The sequence below is a fragment of the Calonectris borealis genome, unplaced genomic scaffold (assembly GCF_964195595.1).
Source record: "Calonectris borealis unplaced genomic scaffold, bCalBor7.hap1.2 HAP1_SCAFFOLD_66, whole genome shotgun sequence".
NCBI classification, from domain to species: Eukaryota; Metazoa; Chordata; class Aves; order Procellariiformes; family Procellariidae; genus Calonectris; species Calonectris borealis.
The window spans coordinates 370085-394907 of record NW_027441471.1 but is presented as its reverse complement, the minus strand read 5'-3'; the positions used below and the strand labels follow the sequence as shown (position 1 = coordinate 394907).

General features: G+C 49.5%; 2 protein-coding genes across 2 annotated transcripts; one reads left to right on the top strand and one right to left on the bottom strand.

Annotated features, from left to right (window-relative positions):
* Positions 1-10426: 10426 nt before the first annotated feature.
* On the bottom strand, positions 10427-20482 carry LOC142076561 (olfactory receptor 14C36-like). Its single transcript, XM_075138855.1, has 2 exons — positions 20449-20482; positions 10427-11385 (listed from the first exon to the last, which is right to left on the bottom strand). Exons 1-2 carry the CDS (start codon positions 20480-20482, stop codon positions 10427-10429), a joined length of 993 nt encoding a protein of 330 aa, XP_074994956.1.
* A 3198-nt stretch (positions 20483-23680) lies between these two features.
* Positions 23681-24616, top strand: LOC142076560 (olfactory receptor 14C36-like). The gene has a single exon (XM_075138854.1). It carries the CDS (start codon positions 23681-23683, stop codon positions 24614-24616), a length of 936 nt encoding a protein of 311 aa, XP_074994955.1.
* The last annotated feature ends 207 nt before the right edge of the window (positions 24617-24823 follow it).

The window sequence follows — 24823 nt, the reverse complement described above, 5'->3', positions numbered from 1 at the left end:
TCAATATGAAGCAGGAATCATGTCTGTCTTTATTTGCTTGTTAGCAAAGTATTTATAATCAACTCGCGACCTTCGAGTACATTTTTGGTCTTTGTCCAAAGCACAATTACAGATAAACAGGATCTTAAAACAGAATACAAGATAAAGCCAGATTATATTATAAACAAATTACAAGCTCTGTAATTAGCAAAATGTTCCTCCAAATTACGTTCCACCTTCTTTAATGATATTCTATTCCTTATTTATTGTTTCCTACTTATCGCCAAGCTCCTTATTCTTTGTACACAACTTTTCCGAAAGTCATAACTCAGCTTAATTACTGGATTTTGCCAAACCGTAACTTTTCCATAAGTCATAATTCAGCTTAATCACTAGACTTTGCCAAATCCTTATCTACCACGTTGTAACATCGTTCAGTCATTTTACTTAATTGCAGAAAATCCCACAACTCCCCTTTTTTGTTTTATAAAGGCTCTATTTGCTACATTCTGTAATATTCCCATAGCACACTGAATCAAACATGGGAAAATAATGAGTACAATTACGACAATTAAAATTATCATCAATACCCACTTCAAAATCATTCTCCACCACGATCCGACATTAAGGGAAACTAGCCAATTATCAAAAGGATTTCTTTCTTCCATTAACTTCCCCAATCCATCCTGGAGTTCTCTTAATTTACTCTGTATAGATTGAGATTTGTCCGTCAAATTAAAACAACACATCCCAGCAAACTCTTCACAACCATGACCATGGGCTAAAAGCAAAAAGTCAATTGCCGCCCTATTTTGCAAGGTTGCCTTTCGAATACTGTCGAATTCTGTGGCCATATCATAAAGAATTAAAGAAGTGCGATTGAATTGTTTTCCTGACCAACACATTAAGTTCCTTGCTACCTTTCCCAAATGCATTAAGGCCAAGGGAGGCAAGAATAAGGACATTGTCGTCAGAGTAGACTGTCCCCAAATTAGGACATCATCTGTACAATTCTCCAATAACGGTGTGGTAGATCGCTTTTGTCTATGACCACTCTGTCCCTGTGCTTGGTATAACATCTGTAATTGCTGCAAATGTTGTTTCTTTGGCAACAATAACGTCAATTTTCCGATCATACATGGCCCTCCAAATGACAATGGGGGAACCCCGGGCCAAGCTCTATCTCCACAGATCAAAAAATACCCAGGAGGCAAAGCGTATGCTTTGGTTCGGTTATAAGGTATATCTTGCATCGTATGATTGCAAAAACTCTCATTTAGATATTGTAATTGTTGAGGTGAAACATTGGTGGGCAGATCATTACTACTCAGGGAACTAAATTTGACACATCCATTGTTGGGAAATGTTCCAAGCAAATCTAACTCTTGAGGAGGCAACATTGCCTTCTTCAAATTCTTAATTAAGAATGCATTAACTGTAGTATTAATTGCCCAGCTCATAACATTAGACATTTGCTGTATAATTGACATATTTACAGACCCCTGGATCCAGTCAGTAAAATCTGATATATTCACATAAGCAAACCCGATCAAGCAGGTCCGGAATGGATTTCCTACTTGCTTTAATGAAAGACAGAAGTCATTCGTGTCTGTCGCTTGAGCCCATCTTATCCAAACATTGTCCTGATTCTGCATTTCAGCCAATTCCACTGGTACTGCATGAGCTCTTCCAAGGGTCAAGAAGCTTGCAAAGAGGATAAGGCAGCAACTGTAGGTCGAATCCATTTTGCAGGCAACCATTTAGGTCCAATATCTGTTAAAACACAAGCATACCCTCTTCCCCAGGTTAATAGTTCAGCAGGTCCCCGCCATTGATTAGTTCGGGTGTCATACCACAATACTGGAGGCCTGATTTGAAGTTCCTGTTTTTCCTGTTCTGGAACTAGCGTCTGTATAAACAGTAAGACCAGCTACAGGGGTAACAGATAACATTACGTCTGGCTCCAAGCAAAGTGTTGTGGAAAACAACCGGTGTTTCGGATAATGATTAGACAAAATTCCCTTAAAGTCGTAAGTAGCTAGTGCGAATTCAGTTATGGTTTGAAACATTTGTTGTATCTGCATATCTGTGTACGGTAAATAAATGACTTGAGGGTCAATCCCACTTATGTCTATGACCCTTTGACGAGTAGAATAAATTAAGTTAGATATCGCTACAATCCGTGGAATAATTGTTTGTTTTTGTGTTATAGACGGATATTTCCATTCGATAACATTCATAGGGTCCAACTGGTGTGGAAGCCATTGAAAAATTAAGGCAGCTAAATATTTTTCAGTGTTGAGTATTGCTACAAAAAGGGGTATATTTTGAACAATGCGATTCGCATATCCTCGCGTAATTTTATTAGCAATAGTTTTAAGAGCGTTCTGCTGCAATTTGTCAAGTTTTCGGGGGGCATTCGCCCCCCCTCCTCCTTTCAGCAGGTGCACCAATGGAGCAATATCCTCATTGGAAATTCCACAATAGGAGCGAAGCCATTGAATATCTCCTAATACCTTTTGAACATCTTGTAATGTAGAAATATTGAGATTAATCACAAGTTTTTGAGGCTTAACCTGTAATTGTGTAACTTTAAATCCTAAATAAGAATAAGGTGAATGTTTTTGAATTTTATCAGGCGCCACTATTAAACCAGCGGCATTTAATGCCTGATGAAGGAAATCGATAAAATTAGAATCAAGGTTTTCCGCTGCACAAAGAATATCATCCATATAATGATAAATAATACAATTCGGAAAAGTAAAACGAATGGGTTGTAAAGCGGCAGCTACGTAATACTGACAAATGGTAGGAGAGTTTTTCATTCCTTGCGGCAATACTCGCCACTGATATCGTTTATAAGGTGCTTGTTTATTTATAGTTGGCACCGAAAAGGCAAATTTTTCTTTATCTTGTTCAGCCAATGATATCGTGAAAAAACAATCTTTTAAATCAATTACTAAAATTTCCCATTGAGCAGGAAGCATAGTTGGAGTTGGTAGACCAGGCTGCAAAGGCCCCATTGTTTCCATGACAGCATTAACAGCTCTTAAATCCTGTAAAAGTCGCCATTTTCCTGATTTCTTTTTTATAACAAAAACAGGAGTATTCCATGGACTAAATGATTCCTCTAAATGACCTAATTTCAACTGTTCCTCTACCAAGGTCTGCAAATGCGACAGTTTCTCAAGTGTTAGCGGCCACTGCTCTACCCAAACAGGAGCAGTTTGCTTCCATTTTAAAGGTATTGGGTCCGTCAACTGTCGCTGTGCAGTGACCGCTAAGTAAAAGGCGATGTCTGTAACACAACTCCCCATTGCGTTAAACAGTCCCTGCCTAGCAATGCGATTTCTGTTTGCATAACATAAGGTCGGACTTTTGCAGATAGGTGGGGTTCATTTGTCTTACACATAGTCACATACTGAGTACTAAGCATTGTAGATTGTTTTCCTCCTATTCCTTGAATCATGGCACTAATTTCTTGTAGAGGCCAAGTAGTTGGCCATACCTTTTTTGGAACAATTGTAATATCAGCACCTGTATCTAATAACATCAACAATGTAAAAGTAAAACCATCATTTTGCTTAAGTTCTACTTCAATTGTAGGTCTGTTTTTCAGGATAGGTATAGAAAAATATACAGAAGGATCATTAGTTGATCCAAATCCACTTGCCCCTCTTATTCTTTCTTCCTTATTGGGCACCATTGCCTGGAATGGAATTAACTGTGCTATTTCTGTTCCTTTTTCTATCGTTATGGGTGGATACAATGCTTTAATCATAATCTTAATTGTCCCGGTATAATCTGAATCAATAAGACCTGGGAGAACAAAAATTCCCAAACGAGAAGCAGATGATCGTCCAATTATCAAAGCACTGAGCCCATATCCCAGCGGTCCCTTTTCCGTAGAATCTACCACCTGTACCATATCATTTAATAATTGAACAGTATTAGCAACCCTAATATCTACTCCGGCGCTTCCGGCAGTTTTCCCCCGGAGACGGTCCAAGCATCCATTGAACTGGGTACCCAAGCATAGGGAATCCGCTGGTTTTTCTTGGAGGTATTTAGTGTCATAGCGCCCCTCTGGTTGGCGCTCATTATCATGTTTCCCGACTGCAAAAGCTGCCCCTGTTTAGTAAATCGCGCACGGCATTCCTCTACAACATGTCCTTGTCGCTGACACCGCGTACAATATTTGCTTCCTGAATTATTTTGAGATTTCTTGGGACAAGTCTTTTTAAAATGTCCTTTTTGTCCACATAAAAAACAAATTCCCAAGCGTTGCCGAGTATTTCTAGGTTGTAAAACAGGTTGAAGGGCAGCGGCCAAAGCTTTAGCTTGTGCCTGGGCATATACTACAGCCCTATCTTGTTCTGCTACTAGATCTGCCCTAGCACAGGCTTCCATCATTTGTACTAGCCCAGCCGTTTTTGGTAACGTTGAAAGTATTCGTTTACACACATCATTAGCATTTTGTACAGCCAGATCAAGCATTACAGCTGACTTTGCTTCGGTCGATAAGTTTGGTGATTTCTCTATTGCAGTTCTTAACCTATCCAAAAATGTAGAAAAAGATTCCGATGGCAGTTGCAGTATTTTAACATAAGGTGGGGATGCGGTCGCAGAAACCTGTAGTGCTTTTAATGCGATGGCAGCAAGAGATTGAGATTGCTGTAATATTCGTCGATCTAACCGAGCTTGTGCCCTAGGATGCACAAAAGCTCCTTGTCCCATCAACATATCGATTGTCGCAAATTTCAATGGGTCCCCATCTTGCAAGTCCAAATTTTTCATTACTGCAAGTTCACAACGTTTTCTCCAATCATCTTTAAAAACTAATTTTTGCATGGGTGACAAAATTAACGATACCAATGTTTCTATATCAAAAGGGGTGAGAATATTTTGCGAAAATACCACATCAATCAAGTTTCTTACATATGTATTATCCAAACCATATTGCATTATTGCTTTTTGCAGTCGATCTAATAACTGCCAATCGAACTGCTGCCATTCTCGCACCTCCACTCCTGCAGCGTTATGATGAAGGTGCACAGGAAAAGCCTTTAATGGACCTAAGAATTCGCCTTCAATAGCTGCATCCCGTATTATTCCATGCCATTTCTGACCAGCGTCCACAGTCTGCGTTTTTTCGTCTTGCATACTTGTACTCTTAAAACCTGTTACTGATTGTCGTTGCAGTTGTTGATATAGATTCTGTAACAGTCCTGATTGTTGTCTCATCACCTCCTGCAGCCTCGTACCCAACTGCCCGAGAGCAATTTTTTGCCTATCACCTTCTAACTGTAATGCAGAAGCTTGCCTTTTTAATTCCTCCTCCTCACGCTTTATCTGCCGGAGTTCCTCTAATGGCGAATTTTCTTGCTCCATTATTTCATCTTCACTGATTGGAGGTGCAGTAAGGGCTGCAGACTCCATACCCGCCTCTGCACCAGTTTCTTCAGGGGAAAAATAATCAGGCGGCAATGGGATTTCAAAAATAGACTTAGCATCTCTTACATTTGCTGGCAGAACCACAGGATCAGGTGAAGAAATAGAAGCCTGCTCACTCTTTTTGGCTTTTTCTCGGAATGAATATCCTAATGCTCGTTCTGCAGCCTCCATAATTTCAGACTCAACGTGAGTCTTTTTCATCAACTGATTTATTAAATACCATACATGACTAAGGGTTACTGCTTCCTTATTTCCAACTTGCACGGATTCCCATAGATCCTTTCCTAAAGCCTGCCAGCAGTCTTCCTTAAAAACCTCATCCATCGTTGTTAAAATGTTCCTTCTCTGTCCCCATTGCAACAAGTCCAAAGCTCCCTTTTCCTTCAGAGCTATTTCATGCTTCTCTGCCAGAGATAACAATATAGCTAAAACAGCTTTCACTTCTACTGATACAGTAGATCCCATTATGAAGCAAGCCGCTCACCTGGTACCAGTCAGTTTCCAGCGGCGCCCGTCGTTATCCCAGCCGTCTTATGACTAAGGCTGACTCAAAATATTCATAGTACAGTTTTCATTCTCCAACGTCGAATCACGTCGGGGTCACCAATTGTTGCATAACGACGCGAGACAGAGACTTCTTCAATATGAAGCAGGAATCATGTCTGTCTTTATTTGCTTGTTAGCAAAGTATTTATAATCAACTCGCGACCTTCGAGTACATTTTTGGTCTTTGTCCAAAGCACAATTACAGATAAACAGGATCTTAAAACAGAATACAAGATAAAGCCAGATTATATTATAAACAAATTACAAGCTCTGTAATTAGCAAAATGTTCCTCCAAATTACGTTCCACCTTCTTTAATGATATTCTATTCCTTATTTATTGTTTCCTACTTATCGCCAAGCTCCTTATTCTTTGTACACAACTTTTCCGAAAGTCATAACTCAGCTTAATTACTGGATTTTGCCAAACCGTAACTTTTCCATAAGTCATAATTCAGCTTAATCACTAGACTTTGCCAAATCCTTATCTACCACGTTGTAACATCGTTCAGTCATTTTACTTAATTGCAGAAAATCCCACACACACTTGCTGCTAAACACCCTTAACCCTTAGTCATAAACCGTTGCCCAGGTCTGAGACTAAGGGTAGATCCTAGGCCGCACCTAGACTCCTCTCTGAGAAGGAGTTTAGAGAGCAAGGGGGTCTACTCTGAACCTCGTGACTCAACGGAAGGGCCTCCTTATTCCTTTTGTAACTGTCCATAAACCGTTGTCCAAGTCTGAGACTAAGATTGGGTCCAGTTTGATCTTCTCTGAACCTCGTGACTCAACGGGAGGGTCCCCCTGACCCTTTTATCCTCAGTCTCTGTACAAATCACTCCAAGACAATTCTGAAACGATTTTTCCCTGTGTATACTTAATCCATGTAATGAGAGTGAACATTGCCATCGAATTCTGTTAAGTCACATTTCTATAAATTTCTATTAAAATCACCCTTTGCCAATACCTTTGCCAGTGATTCTTTACGCGGCCTTAAAACCACTCATTCGTGACAAATACATCATAAACTGAAACATTCCATACTCCTTTCATGTCATTGAACCATTTTTCTGTACAGATTTATGCTTATTTTTAAAAGCCATTCATTGCACTGATGCTGCTAAAATTCCTGCAGAACAGCTGGTTCTTGCCTTGGAACTCTCCCTTCTCCTCTCTACGTACAGTAGCAGAGAAGTCTTGAGGGCATGCATTCACTTCCCAAAATTTTTTAAATAATCAATTGTCATGGTTTAACCCCAGCCATCAGCTGAGCCCCACACAGCCGTCACTCACTTTTCCTTACACCAGACTTCTCCACTGAGGTCTGCAGCTGGGTGTTACAGCTCCTTTGCACCAGCTCCCCCCTGCTTTCCTTAGAGAACTGGGCTGCCCACAGGCACAGAAAGGTTTCTCTTCATTGCCGACAAACAAAAGTTAAACATGACACAATTTAATAAACTTTAAACCTCTCTCCCCTGCTGTATGCTACGTCCAAGCAGATCTAACGTGGTCCACCTTTCACAAGGGATTTCCGTTCAAGAACAGTTTTAGACAGAGACATAAGAAAGGGCAGGCATAAACACAATTCAGGTGTTGACTAAAGAGTTAATTAGACTCCTGAAAGATGGGGCAAGTTTGTAACTCCCTGAAGCTCAAAGCAGACACCAGACAGTTGAGAGGCATCTGAATGACCAAAGAGCAGGTGGAGGAGGAAACCTGAGAGCAAAGCAAAGGGCACATCCAGACAGTTTGCTGACAAGATGTCCTTAGACATGGCCATTGAATCAGGAGAGGTGGAAACACCTGAATGACGGGGGAGATGAAATAATAGACAGAGCAGTGGTACTACAAGAACAGGGGAAGATCAATATTTTTTCTCCTGCCCTGAGAACACTTCCAGGAAATTCCTGTTGTGTCATGGTGGGAAAACGTTGCCATTTCTTAAAAGTACTCCAATGATTTGGCTGATGAAAATGTGCTTGTATTATTTTTTAAATGTTAAAAAAGAAATTGTGGACCTTTCCAGGTAGACACCAGTTGTCTGACCATAAACAGGCAGTGCCACTTCTAGGGGCCCCAGTGTAGCTGAGTGCTGGCCTGGGATCAGCATCTATCACAGAGAACCTGTGGGAGACCAGAGCACCTTCAAGCTGCATGTGGAGGCTGGGCAAGGGTTCCCAGGGCATCTACACTGGCACCAGGTGTCTGTGTCCCCGTAGCTGAAGACATTTGTGTCCTACATCCATTCCCAGTTCTGGAAAACCCTTGCCTTTTCAAAAAAAGGAAATCCCCCCAAGGACGGGAAGAAAGCTGAGAAGTGTGTTGACACCTTTCTTTGCTTTGGATCTTTAGCTTCTCTTCTTCTTACTTTCATTTTCATTGACATTAACGGACATGTGACAGGCCTACAGGCATTAAACCAAGGTCACGTGGTGTCTTGCACACAGCCCCGTGCCCCCCAAAACCTTCCCTGCCCAGGACTCCTCAGTCTTGGCACAGAGTGAGTCACACTGAGGTGTCGACCTCTCTGCACTGGTTCACATGTTGGTTTAGAAGGTTGCTTACAGCACAGGAGGATTCATGCCCCATTGACATCTGCTCTGCTCCAGTGAGAAACAGGGCCCAACTTCACAGGGTCATAAGAGAACGGAGGTTGAAGGGACCTCAGGAAGTCTGCAGGCCAACCTGTCAGAAACAGGGTCAGACCACGTTGTTCAAGGCTTGATTCAGTCCAAGATAGAAAACCCCCAAGGACAGAGACTGCACAACCTCTCAGGGTGGCCTGTTCCAGCACTTGGCTGAGCTCATGGCGAAAACAGTTTGCCTTATCTCCTGGCTGAACCTCTCCTCTTTCACCTTCCTCCCACTGTCTTTTGTCCTCCCACCATGCACCATGGTGAAGAGTCTGGCTCTGTATTCTCCATATCCTCCTCGTAGGTACTGGCAGGCTGGGATGAGGTCCCCCTCAGCCTTCCCTTCTCCAGGCTGCACAAGCCCAGCTCCCTCAGCCTCTCCTCACCAGCAAAGCACTCCAGTCCCCGGCTGTCCTGAGGGCCCTTCGCTAACCCCACTCCAGCTTGCCAATATCTTTCCTGAATTGGGGATCTGAAGTCTGGATTGAGTATTCCAGAGAATCCCTTCCCTCAATCTCCTGGCCATGTTCTGGTCGTCCAGCCCAGGATGCTGGTGGCCTCCCTTGCAGCCAGGGCACACGGCTGCCTCCTCTCCAGCTCCCTGCCCACAAAGACCTTTCCCACAGGGCTGCTCCCAGCCTGGCAGCCCTCAGCCTGTGCCATTGCCAGGGTGAGTCCCCTGCAGGGGCACAAACTGCCATTTGTCCTCCTGGGATTCCATGAAGTTCCTGCCAATACGTGCTCTCCTCCTCCTTGAACCTCTTCACTGAGCACAGAGGCCTGGGAGACCTTTTCAGTAGAGACTCAGGCAAAGAAGGCCTTGAGTCCCTCAGCCCCATTGGTGTCTGCTGTTTATTAGATCACCGTCCTCGTTCAGCAGCAGCCCTGCATTGCCCTTGTTCAGCCTTGGTCTCTAACACAGCAGTTGAAGCTCTTCTCTTTGCTCTTGACTTTTCTTGCAGCCACCAACTCCAGGTGGTCACCCCCCGGCAGCTGCTTCACTGCCCCTGGCAGTGCCCTGTCCTGTGCTGGCCCAGCCCCGCTGTCCCACACATGGTCCCACGGCCCCACTGTGCAGGCACAACATGAGAAAGGGTGTATTGAGGGTGAGGAACAGTTTCTCTCGCATGATGCCCATGACATCCCTTCGTGCCCTGTCCCCCTGCTGTTCCTCCTACTTGAGACAGCCTCCCCCAGGTCCTGGAACCTACCCAGGCCTATGCGCATCCCATGGGGGGTTTCGCAGACATCCCTGCTCCGGGGCCTGGCAGGGTCTGGAGGAGAGAGGTCGAGCAGGGCTGGCCATTCCCCCAGGGCAGGCACTGAGCCCAGCAGGAGGAGGGAAATGGCCGTGCAGCAAAACTCACCCATAAACCTGTGGAGAGCGGCCAGGGTTGGAAGAGGCCGAATAGGGAGGCCACCAGTGAAAGCTCGCTCCAGGCCCATTCCCTAACACATCGCCCCATGCCCTCCTCCCCTCAGCCCATGAAGAACCCAAGCACAGCAGCACGGCCTCGTGGGGCCAATTTCTTCAGCCTGTTCCTGACCTCAGCTTTGGAAGAAGAGCCCAACCTCCAGACACCGGCACTGAGGAAACCCCCTATTATTACAGAGATGTGACATGGGAGGCCAGCTGTACCTTTAGGCCAGACACATGTGCAAAGAGCTCTGGGTCAGTCAGATTGGCTTTGTGCCTTTGGAGAAGTGGAGTGCATGCAGACATTCCTGGAGAAACAGAATTATCACAGGTAAATGCCCAAAGCACAGGAGGTTCCCCAGCTACATTGGAAATCACCTGCAAAGAGACGGGGGCAGATTACTGCTGCTGAGAGACCACGGATTGAATCAGCTTCTTCAGTGCGTCCTTGAGCTCCTGGTTCCTCATGCTGTAGATGAGGGGGTTCACTGCTGGAGGTACCACTGAGTACAGAACTGTCACCACCACATCCAGGGATGGGGAGGAGATGGAGGGGGGCTTAAGGTTAGCAAACACAGCAGTGCTGGAAAACAGGGAGACCACAGCCAGGTGAGGGAGGCACGTGGAAAAAGCTTTGTGCCGTCCCTGCTCATGGGGGATCCTCAGCACAGCCCTGAAGATCTGCACATAGGAAAGCACAATGAACACAAAACACCCAAAACCTAAAGAAAAACTAACCACAATAAGCCCAACTTCCCCGAGGTAGGAGTGTGAGCAGGAGAGCTTGAGGATCTGGGGGATTTCACAGAAGAACTGGTCCACAGCATTGCCCTTGCAGAGGGGCAGTGAAAATGTATTGGCAGTGTGCAGCAGAGCAATGATAAACCCGCTGCCCCAGGCAGCTGCTGCCATGTGGACACAAGCTCTGCTGCCCAGGAGGGTCCCGTAGTGCAGGGGTTGGCAGATGGCAACATAGCGGTCATAGGCCATGATGGTGAGAATATAATACTCTGCTACAACTAAAAAGAGAAACCAAAAGACTTGAGTAGCACATCCCAAGTAGGAGATGGCCCTGGTGTTCCAGAGGGAATTGACCATGGATTTAGGGACAGTGGTGGAGATGGAGCCCAGATCAAGGACAGAGAGGTTGAGGAGGAAGAAGTACATGGGGGTGTGGAGGCGGTGGTCGCAGGCTATGGCGGTGATGATGAGGCCGTTGCCCAGCAGGGCAGCCAGGTAGATGCCCAGGAAGAGCCAGAAGTGCAAGAACTGCAGTTCCTGTGTGTCAGTGAACTCCAGGAGGAGGAAGTGGGTGGTGGAGGTGCCATTGGACATCTGCTGCCTCTGGGCATGGGGGACTGTCCAAGAGGGAAAAACAGTGACAAGTTAGGAGAAACTTCTCTGAGCAAAATCAAAGCCATTTCTCATAGGACCCCCCCAAAAACGTCTCTGTCCATTCAGGAAGACCATTGACAGATCCCTTGCACGAGCTCTGGTTGGTGCTGGCTGAGGGTGCCCCAGGGAGCCGCAGGCTCTGCTGTGGGCTCTGGAGGAGTCAGTCCTGCCCCACAGCAATAGGGAAACAGGAACATGGGGTGATCTCAGATTAAATCCACTCGTGATATCAAAGAGCTTTTCAGCATTGTCGCTGCCAATTCACCTGCCTGCAGAGCAGAGCTGTGGGGTTTTGGTTTGTGCCTTCTGGTCTGGTTGCCCCACCACAGCTGAGCAGTGTTTCTAATGCAGAAATCCTGGGCATTTCTGCTGCACTGCAAGTGAAATTGTGTGGGTCCTGAGAGGCAAAGGGACTGTCCCTCAGTGCCGAGTGAGGACAGCCGCTCTGTCCATCAGCCCTGAGCTCAGCTGCCCTGTGCTGGCAGCTCTTTCAGCTGGAGAATTCTGGCACTGGCGTGTTCCCCCCAAAAGAAACCGGACACTGCTGGGAGCAGAGGAATCTACGTTCTGAGTGCACATCTCCAAAGCCCTCACCCCATCGTACCTGAGGAGGATCTCAGCTCTCCCCTCCCAACCACGGACACAGAGGGCTCCTTACAGCTGCCCACATACAGCCACCCAGCAGCATTTCAATGGCCTTAGCACCGAGGTGGCTTCTCCATGGGGCTCCTGCATGACATAGAGATGCCCCGGGAGAGCTTTGCCCTACGGGAGGGGAGCCTGCAGCCCAGCAGGACCTCTCAAGGAAAGATTCAACTCTCCTAAATTTCCTGTGTCCTGGAAGGAGGGTGAGATGTGTGCCAGCCGCACACCCTGCAGTACCCAGAGCCCCAAAGGTTAACAGGGTGCGAGTTGGATGCTTTTCCTCCACGGACATACGGGCATGACAGTAGACACAGCGTTGGTGTCTGAGCTGCACTTGAATCCTCACTCCCCACAGCAGTGAGTGTCACAGTAAGAACAAGGGCGTCAGGGAGAAGAGGAGAACGTGCCAAAGTTCCCCTGCCAAGGGAGGCAGGAGAGGGAGACACAGTCAGAGGCTTGAGTTTTTCTCCTCTTTGGTGGTCAGGCTGCTGGGAAGGCAACTCATGGCCAAGTGTCCATGACATGAAGGGCAGAGGCTCTGCTGTGTGAGTGAGGAGAGCAGGGGGTTGCTCCAGGGAAAGCATCTGCACTGCAGGGGATGGCAGGGAGGTGCCTGAACCCCTCCTGCCATGGCCTTTCTGGGAGCAGTTCTCTCTTCCTCGCTGCCCATGGCTCTGCTGCCTGGAGCGCTTCTGGGCCAGGACCTGTTTCTCTGCCCTCACCTCTCCTCCCTCTTCATGCTCACAGAGCCCATCCGCCCTGCTGCATGCTCAGCTCTGCCCTGCAGACACCTCCTGGCAGCAGGGCACTGCCCAGGGACATCTCAGTGTGTGCAGGGGCTAAGGAGCAGCTCAGGCAAGTCCTAACGAGAACTGGGGTCTCATTGCCTACTCCAGAGCAGAGCAATCAATTCCCATCTCCCACTGCCCACCCAGACAACCCAGGGGAGAAAACTCAAAGCACACACTGCTTCCCTTTCAGGTAATCCCCTACCTCGACACCCATCTTTAACATGACCCTCTGCAACTGTCCTCCGGGTGATGGAGAAGCCTGAGCAGCCCTGACCCACGCTGCACCCTCTGGACAGCAGAAGGACCCTGCCCTGCTGGGGCTCACTCCTTCCACCCACAGCTTCTCCCCACAGCATCGTAGAGAGCTCCCCGGGCAGGCTGAGCGCTGACCCTGGCAGGCGGCAGAGTCCCTGCCCTGGTGCACAGTCCAATGGGGCGCAGGGACCCTGCTCGGAAGGACAGCCCTGGCCACCCCTGCCTGCACACACGCCTTCACACCCTGGAGCAGTGCCTGGGAGAAGGCAGCCGTCATGCCCTCTCCTTCTGACAGTGCAGCAGGGAAGGCCTGCTCTGCAGCATCTCCTCCTCCTCTACAGCAGGGAAGCTGTGAGAGTCCTCCTGAAAGATCATAGTTGCTGTGGCATGTACCAGCTTTTGGATATCCCTCCAGGAACAGCAGCTACATTGTCCTGCACCCAGGCACTTACCAGGTAGAGGGCTGTGAAGATCTCTCCGCGCAGTGAGCTCTCAGCATCCTCCCACTCCAGACGGCCTTTACGCTCTCTCTGCCTCGCTCCCTCCCCTCGCTGCCTGCAGGCAGTGCCCTCAGCCCTGCTGCGCTTTGCAGAGGAGCTGCTCCTGGGCAGAGCTGTCTCTCTGCAGCACTGCCCACTTGCCAGGAGCTCCCTCCTTCCAGGAGCCCAGCCCAGCTCAGCAGCAGAGGACCAGCCCAAGGCACCACTTGCTCTGCCCCTCGCGGCTCCCTCGAGGGGTCCCTGGGGCTCCAGGGGAACCTGCTGGGAAACAGCCTGAAGTCATCCCTGATCTTCCCTCCCTCAGCTGCGCAGAGACACTTCCTTCTCCTCTCAGGAAAAGACTTGGCCATGAGAATCCCCTTTCTTTGTCCCAGCATTAGACAGGACTCCCAGGAAGGTGACAAGCAAAGACCTAATTTCTCCAAGCTGGGGGATATCCTCACGTGAATGAAATAGGCATTTCAGTGTGGCTTTGTAGTCCTAGGGCTCGAAAGACATTCAGCTCTCTGTTGTCCACGCCACGTCTCTGCTCTGAAGCAAAGCCTTTGCACACAGGGGGTCTTGGGCGCTTGGGACCAGGTTTCCTTGGGGCAGAGACGAGCTTGCCTGCTTCCACAGCTGCAGGGCTTCAGCCCAAACGTGCAGCAATGGCCTCAGCCAGGGCCACAGGCAGGAAGAGCTGGAGCTGCTCCTGAGGAGACAGAGCTGTCACATGGTTGCAGAGCTCAGGACAGCTGCTCTTCAAGGACAGCATCCTCCAAGCTCAGCAAGGCTCTAGATTGAAACTCCCTCTGAACTTGAAAGGCCATTGCAGGGCACCAGAAGGAGTGGTCACTGCTTCAGGCACAGTTAAAGAAGAAATAAAGATGCTGTGTGGCCACTGCTGAATGTGGTGAGAGCAGGAGCAGATAGATCTGAGATCCTCTGTGTCCTCTTTGCCTCAGTCTTCCCCAGCAAGGTCTGCCAGGCCTCTGGGACTCAGGGCAAGACTCTGGAGGAGATCAAGCAGCGGTGCATGGGGATCAAGTCAGGGATCACTTGAGCCAACACAATCCTTACCAGTCAAGGGGACATGAGGGGCGGCATCCCAGGGAGCTGAGAGAGCAGCCCAAGGTCACAGTGAAGCCACTCTCCAGCATCTTCCCAAGGTGGTGGTGTCTGTGGGGATTCCCTGATGACTCGCAGCACCCAAACCTTGCACGCACCTTTCAAAACTGCCCCAAGGATGTGCAGAGGAGCGGAAGGCTGTGCCCCAGATCGTGTTCCTAACCTTTTAAAACTTTCCTCACTGGCTGTGCATTTCTTGTTTCGTTCCCTCTTTTGGTATTTCTGAGATGGTTGCTGTGGAAGTTTTCAACCTTGGGTAGCATCTCCATTAAGCACATCATTTTCTTGCAGTCCTTGGAGTGTCCTGCAATTCCCCATATTGTTATCTTGTTTGAGACACTGGCCCACAAACCTTAGCTGCTGACGTTTTGGAGTTTCAGTCCATAGGGACGTTGACACACATGGGGACTTGGCCAACAGAAACCTCCTGAAGTTTTAAAGGTGAAGGGGGCAAGGTCTGCACCTGGTCAGAAGAACCTCGTGCATCTGGACCATCTGGACCTGACTGGCTGAGGATTGTTCTGAGGAGAAGGGCATGGGAGTTCTGGTGGATGCCCTAGGAGCCCATGGGTTTCCCATTTGGAAAGGAGGATGGAGAAACTGGAGAAGGTCCAGAGGAAGTCTGTTACCATGGGCTTAGGAGCCTAAAGCACATGAGCTGTGTGGAGAGGCTGAGGCAACTGGGCCTCTTTAGTCTGCTGAAGGGGAGGCACAGGGCAGTCTAAAAGCAGGCGACACCTGCCTGGAGAGGTGGTAGAGCCAAGCTCTTCCGCAATGGCAGATGCTATGGCAGAGACAACAGCCACAAGCTTCTTCCTGGGGGCTTCAGACTGGGCCTCAGGAAAAACTGGCTAGGAGGGTGATGCTGCAGTGCAGCAGGACACCCAGAGACTCTCTGTGCTCTCCATGTTTGGAGGTTTTCAGGTTTCAGCTCTACAAAGTCACAGTGGACCTGACCCGCCGTTTGTGATTCCCCACCTCTAGAGAGGTTTGCTGCTTACCAGGGACTCATATAAGGGATGTCACCAAGAGGCCTCCAAGCCTCCTACAATCCACTATTATCCACTGCTGTTGTTTCACGTGGGCACCAGTGCCTCAGCCAGGAGCAGTCTGAGGGCTATCAAGAAGGATTACAGAGCCCTGGGAGCGATGGGAAGGGACTCTGCACCTGAAGAGCAGCACAGAGGAACTCCAGCCAGTAAGACAGCTTCGTCGGGGCCCAACGTAAATGCCTCTATGCAAACGCACAGAGCATGGGGAATAAACAAGAGGAGTTAGAGACGTGCACACTCCTGCAGGGCTACGATCTTATTGGCATCAGGGAGACATGGTGGGATGGCTCCTGTGATTGGAGTGTTGGGATGGAGGGATACAGGCTCTTTAGGAAGGACAGGCAGGGGAGACGAGGAGGGGGTGTCGCCCTCTATGTCAATGACCAGCATGGAGCTCCGCCTGGCGATGGATGAGGAGCCGATGAGAGCTTATGGGTCAGGATTAAAGGGAGGTCAGGGACAGGTGACATTATGGTGGGGGTCTGATACAGGTCACCCGACCAGGAAGACCGAGCAGATGAGGCCCTCTATAGACAGATAGAAACAGCCTCACGTTCACAAACCCTGGTCCTCATGCGGGACTTCAACCACCTCGATATCCGTTGGAGGGACAACACGGCAGGGCATAAGCAATCCGGGATGTTCCTGGAATGCATCGATGATAACTTCCTTCTCCAAGTGATAGAGGAGCCAACGAGGAGAGGTGCTATGTTGTTCTCACCAACAAGGAGGGGTGGTGTGGAATGTGAAGCTCAAGGGCAGCCTTGGCTGCAGTGACCATGAAGTGGTGGAGTTCAAGATCGTTAGGGCACTGAGGAGGGCGCACAGCAAGCTCAGTACCCTGGACTTGAGGAGAGCAGACATTGGCCTCTTCAGGGATCTGCTTGGTAGAGTGCCACGGGATAAAGCCCTGGAGGGAAGAGGGGCCCAAGAAAGATGGTTAATACTCAAGGATCACCACCTCCAAGATCAGGAGCGATGCATCCCAACAAAGAGGAAGTCAATCAAAACCACCAGGAAGCCTGCATGGATGAACAAGGAGCTCCTGGACAAACTCAAACACAAAAAGGAAGAGGGTGGGAGCAAGGACAGGTAGCCTGGGAGGAATACAGAGAAATTGTCCGAGCGGCCAGGGATCAGGTTAGCAAAGCTAAAGCCCTGAGAGAATTAAATCTGGCCAGGGACATCAAGGGCAACAAGAAAAGCTTCTGTAGGTACGTCAGGGATAAAAGGAAGACTAGGGAAAATGTGGGCCCTCTCTGGAATGAAACGGGAGACCTGGTTACCCGAGATACAGAGAAGGCTGAGGTACTCAATGACTTTTTTGCCTCAGCCTTCACCAGCAAGTGCTCAAGCCTCAGTGCCCAGGCCGCAGAAAGCAAAGGCAGGGATTGGGAGAATGAAGAGCTGCCCACTGTAGGAGAAGATCATGTTTGAGACCGTCTAAGGAACTTGAAGGTGCACAAGTCCATGGGACCTGATGAGATCCATCCATGGGTTCTGAAGGAACTGGTGGATGACATTGCTAAGCCACGATCCATGATAGTTGAGAAGCCGTGGAAGTCCAGTGAAGTTCCCGCTGACTGGAAAAGGGGAAACATAACCCCCATTTTTGAAACGGGAAAAAAGGAAGACCCGGGGGACTACAGGCCAGTCAGTCTCACCTCTGTGCCTGGGAAGATCATGGAACAGATCCTCCTGGAAGCTATGCTAAGGCACATGGAAGACAGGGAGGTGAGTCGAGACAGCCAGCATGGCTTCACCCAGGGCGAGTCCTCCCTGATCAACCTAGTGGCCTTCTATGATGGAGTGACTACATCAGTGGACATGGGAAGGACTGCAGATGTCGTCTATCTGGACCTCTGTAAGGCCTTTGACACGGTCCCCCACAACACCCTTCTCTCTAATTTGGAGAGGTATGGCTTCGATGGGTAGACAGTCCAGTGGGTGAGGAATTGGTTGGATGTTCACATCCAGAGGGTAGTGGCCAACGGCTCAATGTCCAGATAGAGATCGGTGACCAGTGGTGTCCCACAGGGGTCTGTATTGGGACCGTTACTGTTTAATATCTTCATCAATGACATAGACAGTGGGATCGAGTGCACCATCAGCAAGTTTGCAGATGACACCAAAGCGAGTGGTACGGTTGACACACCTGAGGGATGGGATGCCATCCAGAGGGACCTGTACAAGCTGGAGAAGTGGGCACGTGTGAACCTCGGGAGGTTCAACAAGGCCAAGTGCAAGATCCTGCACCTGGGTTGGGTCAACTCCCAGTCTCAATACAGGCTGGGGGATGAAGGGATTGAGAGCAGCCCTGCCGAGAAGGACTTGGGAGTCCTGGTGGAGGAAAAGCTGGACATGAGACAGCAATGTGTGCTCACAGCCCAGAAGGCCAACCATATCCTGGGCTGCATCAAAAGCAGCATGGCCGCAGGTCGAGAGAGGTGATTCTGCCTCTCCATTCTGCTCTGGTGAGACCCCACCTGGAGCACTGCGTCCAGCTTTGGAGCCCTCCGCCCAGGAAGGACATGGACCTGTTGGAGTGGGTCCAGAGGAGGGCCACAAAAATGGTCAGGGGGATGGAACGCCTCTGCTGTGAAGAAAGGCTGAGAGAGTTGGGGTTGTTCAGCCTGGAGAAGAGGCGGCTTTGGGGACACCTGATTGCAGCCTTTCAGTACTGAAAGGGGCTTGTAAGAAAGATGGGGAGAGACATTTTAGTAGGGCCTGTTGCGACAGGACAAGGGGGAATGGTTTTAAACTAAAAGAGGGTAAATTTTGAGTAGATGGAAGGAAGAAGTTTTTTACAGTGAGGGTGGTAAAACACTGGCACAGGTTGCCCTGAGAGGTGGTAGATGCCCCATCCCTGGAAACATTCAAGGTCAGGTTGGACGGGGCTCTGAGCAACCTGCTCTAGCTGAAGATGTCCCTGCTCATGGCAGGGGGGTTGGACTAGATGACCTTTAAAGGTCCCTTCCAACCCAAAGTGTTCTATGATTCTATGATACTGATCCCATTGCAGATATAGATATCATCACACATACTGATACAGATGATTGTGGTTTAACCCGGCAGGCAGCCAAACACCACACAACTGCTCACTCACTGCCCCCCACCACAGTGGGATGGGGGAGAGAATCGGAAAAAAAAAAAGAAGTAAATTTTGTGGATTGAGATAAAGACAGTTTAATAGTACAGAAAAGAAAGGGAAAATAATAATAATAATAATGGTGATAGAATATACATGTATTTACAGTCTTTTCTCTGGACAGCTGGAAAGTCTTTGTTAATGCAATCAATTCTGCTGCTTGGGCACTCAGCTTCAGACTGAGTGCTGAAGCCTCTGCTACTTCATTTTAGTAGTTTCTGAATAACCTCTAACCCAGTTACTGTTCAGATAATATGAGGACCTGTCTACACATAGTTCAAGATCAGGATCTGGAAATGGTACGTCTGTTAAGTATTTTCAAGTCTTTCTGGCTTCACAGGCTGTTACCACACAATCAGGATGTGGATTTTCTTCCCCAGGAGGAGAGAGCAGAGTAGCAGGGTTCAGCATGTTACATCACTTCATTGTTATGTTTTCCACCATTAAGAGAATCAGCTCATAATGATGTACCCAGTGCCTGGGTAAGGCGCTGTGACACCAGCATTTCAATTTCATGTGGCCTTTGTACCACTAGAGGGGATCCAAGCACCACATTGTCACTCTGTTCAACCAGGAGTGCTGCGGCAGCTGCCCTAGGGACACAAGCAAAGGGTCCTTGAGCTACCAGACTGGTCTGGTTTTGGCTGGGATAGTTACATTTCTTCACGTACAAACATGAAGTCTGTCAATCCCAGAGCAGGTGCAGTTGTTAATGCGCGCTTCAAAAGCTCAGATGCCTTTCCCTTGTCTGTTGTCCAGTGAAGGGGTTCTCCAGCATCTCGAGCAGTAGTCTGTGTCAGTGGTTTTGCCATTTCCCCAGAAGCAGCTTGTGGCAGGGGGGGCATCAGGACCGCTGCGTCCTTACTTTTCGCGCCCTTACGGTGGCGAGTGCCAACCGTCACGAACGCGCTTTTGGTCAGTAATTATGGTCACGTATACACCTTGGACGAGGAGTAAGAAAATTAAGGCTCTCAGCCACTCAGAGTTGACCACAGGTCAGATTCAACTAAGATATAAATGGAGCCCCACCAGAGGGCAAGTTGAGTTGGTCTCCTCAGAGCAGCAGGTCTTCAATGGGGGACTCGCGTTAGGTCATGCAGAGAGAAGATTAGAAAGGGAAAAGCTCTGCTAGAGCACAATCTGGCCACTGTCATAAGAGACAACAAAAAATGTTTTTATAAATATATTAATGACAAAAAAAGAGCCAAGGAGAATCTCCATCCTTTATTGGAGGGGGTGGGGAACAGTGCCACCGAGGACGAGGAGAAGGCTGAGGTACTCAATGCCTTCTTTGCCTCAGTCTTTAATAGTCAGAGCAGTTATCCTGAGGGTATTCAGCCCCCTGAGCTGGAAGTAAGGGACCGTGAGCAGAATAAACCCACCATAATCCAAGAGGATGCAGTTAACGAGGTTGAGAGCCCTCATCTTATAGGTCAGTGACTGTGCATATTTTAGATGCTCATTTCAAAAGCCGGCCATGTAGTATTAATTCCTCATAAACCATCCTGAACCTATGGTTTACTGATACCGTCAGAGTGTTGAATGATTTTGATGAGCCTCATTTCGAGTTACCTTCCTGCTAAAAAATTTTTGCTTAAATCAAGTTTAGTTTTGAACCTATCACCTGCCTAGTTTGATTTTGTGAGCCTCAACAACACGGGTTCACTGCAAGGCACAAGGGCATGGAAGAGATGGTGGGTAAAGGGACTACTGCGGGTCTCCAGTCCACGCTCCAACCAAAGGCTGGGGAATCACCAACTGCGGGTCGGGTCAGGTCAGCGGTGACTTTGTAGAGCTGAAACCTGAAAACCTCCAAACATGGAGAGCACAGAGAGTCTCTGGGTGTCCTGCTGCACTGCAGCATCACCCTCCTAGCCAGTTTTTCCTGAGGCCCAGTCTGAAGCCCCCAGGAAGAAGCTTGTGGCTGTTGTCTCTGCCATAGCATCTGCCATTGCAGAAGAGCTTGGCTCCACCACCTCTCCAGGCAGGTGTTGCCTGCTTTTAGACTGCCCTGTGCCTCCCCTTCAGCAGACTAAAGAGGCCCAGTTGCCTCAGCCTCTCCACACAGCTCATGTGCTTTAGGCTCCGACGCCCATGGTAACAGACTTCCTCTGGACCTTCTCCAGTTTCTCCATCCTCCTTTCCAAATGGGAAACCCATGGGCTCCTATGGCATCCACCAGAACTCCCATGCCCTTCTCCTCAGAACAATCCTCAGCCAGACAGGTCCCAGCCTGTCCTGAGGCACGAGGTTCTTCTGACCCAGTGCAGACTTTGCCCCCTTCGCCTTTAAAACTTCAGGAGGTTTCTGTTGGCCATGTCCCCATGTGTGTCAAGGTCCCTCTGGACTGAAACTCCAGCATGTCAGCAGTTAAGGTTTGTGGGCCAGTGTCTCAAACAAGACAACAAGATGGGGAACTGCAGGGCACTACAAGGACTGAAAGAGAATGATGTACTTAACTGAGTTGCTACCCAAGGTTGAAAACTTCCACAGCAACCACCTCAGAAATATCAAAAGAGGGAACGAAACAAGAAATGCACGGCCAATGGGGAAAGGTTTCAGAGGGTAGGCTGTTCTTTTTGGAGGGTATTAGGACAATAAAAGGGAAGCACTTGTAATATCAAGGAATGAAGAGAGAAGCAAGTGATGCCATTAGCCTTTGTTGGTGATGGCTCCCGTTTTGCCTAATGAAATCCAAGGACCACCAGAGCCCTTCCTGCAGAGCTGCTACCCAGCCACACAGCCCCTGGCCTCTCTCATTGCACGGGATTGGTGCACGTCAAGGCAGGACTTCAGGTTTGTCTTTACTGGACATCGAGATGTTATTTATGCAAATCCCTCTGGCCTGTCTTTGTCCTTCACGATGGCAGGCCTGCCCTCCAGTGCAGTGTCTGCTCTCCTCAATATGGTGTCCATCTACAAATGCTAGAAGTGGTGGAAGGAGTGAGCCCCGGCAGGGCAGGGTCCTTCTGCTGTCCAGAGGGTGCAGCGTGGGTCAGGGCTGCTCAGGCTTCTCCATCACCCGGAGGACAGTTGCAGAGGGTCATGTTAAAGATGGGTGTCGAGGTAGGGGATTACCTGAAAGGGAAGAAGTGAGTGCTTTGAGTTTTCTCCCCTGGGTTGTCTGGGTGGGCAGTGGGAGATGGGAATTGATTGCTCTGCTCTGGAGTAGGCAATGAGACCCCAGTTCTCGTTAGGACTTGCCTGAGCTGCTCCTTAGCCCCTGCACACACCGAGATGTCCCTGGGCAGTGCCCTGCTGCCAGGAGGTGTCTGCAGGGCAGAGCTGAGCACGCAGCAGGGCGGATGGGCTTTGTGAGCATGAAGAGGGAGGAGAGGTGAGGGCAGAGAAACAGGTCCTGGCCCAGAAGAGCTCCAGGCAGCAGAGCCATGGGCAGCGAGGAAGAGAGAACTGCTCCCAGAAAGGCCATGGCAGGAGGGGTTCAGGCACCTCCCTGCCATCCCCTGCAGTGCAGATGCTTTCCCTGGAGCAACCCCCTGCTCTCCTCACTCACACAGCAGAGCCTCTGCCCTTCATGTCATGGACACTTGGCCATGAGTTGCCTTCCCAGCAGCCTGACCACCAAAGAGGAGAAAAATTCAAGTCTCTGACTGTGTCTCCCTCCCCTGCCTCCCTTGGCAGGGGAACTTTGGCACGTTCTCCTCTTCTCCCTGACGCCCTTGTTCTTACGGTGACACTCACTGCTGTGGGGGGTGAGGATTCAAGTGCAGCTCAGACACCAACGCTGTGTCTACTGTCATGCCCGTATGTCCGTGGAGGAAAAGCATCCAACTCGCACCCTGTTAACCTTTGGGGCTCTGGGCACTGCAGGGTGTGCGGCTGGCACACATCTCACCCTCCTTCCAGGACACAGGAAATTTAGGAGAGTAGAGTCTTTCCTTGGGAGGTCCTGCTGGGCTGCAGGCTGCCTGCCAGTAGGGCAAAGCTCTCCCATGGCATCTCTATGTCATGCAGGAGCCCCATGGAGAAGCCACCTCGGTGCTAAGGCCATTGAAATGCTGCTGGGTGGCTGTATGTGGGCAGCTGTAAGGAGCCCTCTGTGTCCCTGGTGGGGAGGGGAGAGCTGAGATCCTCCTCAGGTACGATGGGGTGAGGGCTTTGGAGATGTGCACTCAGAACGTAGATTCCTCTGCTCCCAGCACTGTCCCGTTTCTTTTGGGGGGAACACGCGAGTTCCATAGTCCTCCAGCTGAAGGAGCTGCCAGCACAGGGCAGCTGAGATCAGGGCTGATGGACAGAGTGGCTGTCCTCACTCTGCACTGAGGGACAGTCCCTTTGCCTCTCAGGACCCACACAATTTCACTTGCAGTGCAGCAGAAATGCCCGGGATTTCTGCATTAGAAACACTGCTCAGCTGTGGTGGGGCAACCAGACCAGAAGGCACAAACCAAAATCCCCACAGCTCTGCTCTGCAGGCAGGTGAATTGGCAGCAACAATGCTGAGAAGCTCTTTGGTATCACGAGTGGATTTAATCTGAGATCATGTTCCTGTTTCCCTATTGCTGTGGGGCAGGACTGACTCCTCCAGAGCCCAGAGCAGAGCCTGCGGCTCCCTGGGGCACCCTCAGCCAGCACCAACCAGAGCTCGTGCAAGGGACCTGCCAAAGGTCTTCCTGAATGCAGAGAGACACTTTGGGGGGGTCCTATGGGAAATGGCTTTGATTTTGCTCAGAGAAGTCTCTCCTAACTTGTCACTGTCTTTTCCCTCTTGGACAGTCCCCCATGCCCAGAGGCAGCAGATGTCCAACACCAGCTCCATCACCCAGTTCCTCCTCCTGGCCTTCGCAGACACACGGGAGCTGCAGCTCTTGCACTTCTGGCTCTTCCTGGCCATCTACCTGGCTGCCCTGCTGGGCAACGGCCTCATCATCACCGCCATAGCCTGCGACCACCGCCTCCACACCCCCATGTACTTCTTCCTCCTCAACCTCTCCATCCTTGACCTGGGCTCCATCTCCACCACTGTTCCCAAATCCATGGCCAATTCCCTCTGGGACACCAGGGCCATCTCCTACGCAGGATGTGCTGCACAGGTCTTTCTCTTCGCCTTCTTGTTAGTAGCAGAGTATTATATTCTCACCATCATGGCCTATGACCGCTATGTTGCCATCTGCCAACCTCTGCACTACGGGACCCTCCTGGGCAGCAGAGCTTGTGTCCACATGGCAGGAGCTGCCTGGGGCAATGGGTTTCTCACTGCTCTGCTGCACACTGCCAATACATTTTCACTGCCCCTCTGCAAGGGCAATGCTGTGGACCAGTTCTTCTGTGAAATCCCCCCACTCCTCAAGCTCTCCTGCTCACACACCTACCTCAGTGAAATTGGGCTTGTTGTGGTTACTTTTTCTTTAGGTTTTGGATGTTTTGTGTTCATTGTGCTGTCCTACGTGCAGATCTTCAGGGCCGTTCTGAGGATCCCCTCAGAACAAGGGCGGCACAAAGCCTTTTCCACGTGCATCCCTCACCTGGCTGTGGTCTCCCTGTTTGTCAGCACCATCATATTTGCCTATCTGAAGCCCCCCTCCATCTCCTCCCCATCCTTGGATCTGGTCGTGACAGTTCTCTACACGCTGGTACCGCCAGCAGTGAACCCCCTCATCTACAGCATGAGGAACAAGGAACTCAAGAATGCCCTGAAGAAGCTGATTCGAGAAGTAGTATTTCAGCAGCATTAAGCTGCCCATCTCTCTTCACAAGGTTTCTCCAAGTGATCTCAAGCAACTTGTGTCATTTGGTCATTGTACTGGTTATAATCGTGTTTACTCAGAAACCTTTACTCAGCTCCTGAGGGGTCTGGTCTCCTGCAGGAGATCTCCTGTCCTGTGTGGCAGTGGCCAGTGGCAGGGAAACACCTCCACTACAGCGGGGCCTCTACAAGCGGT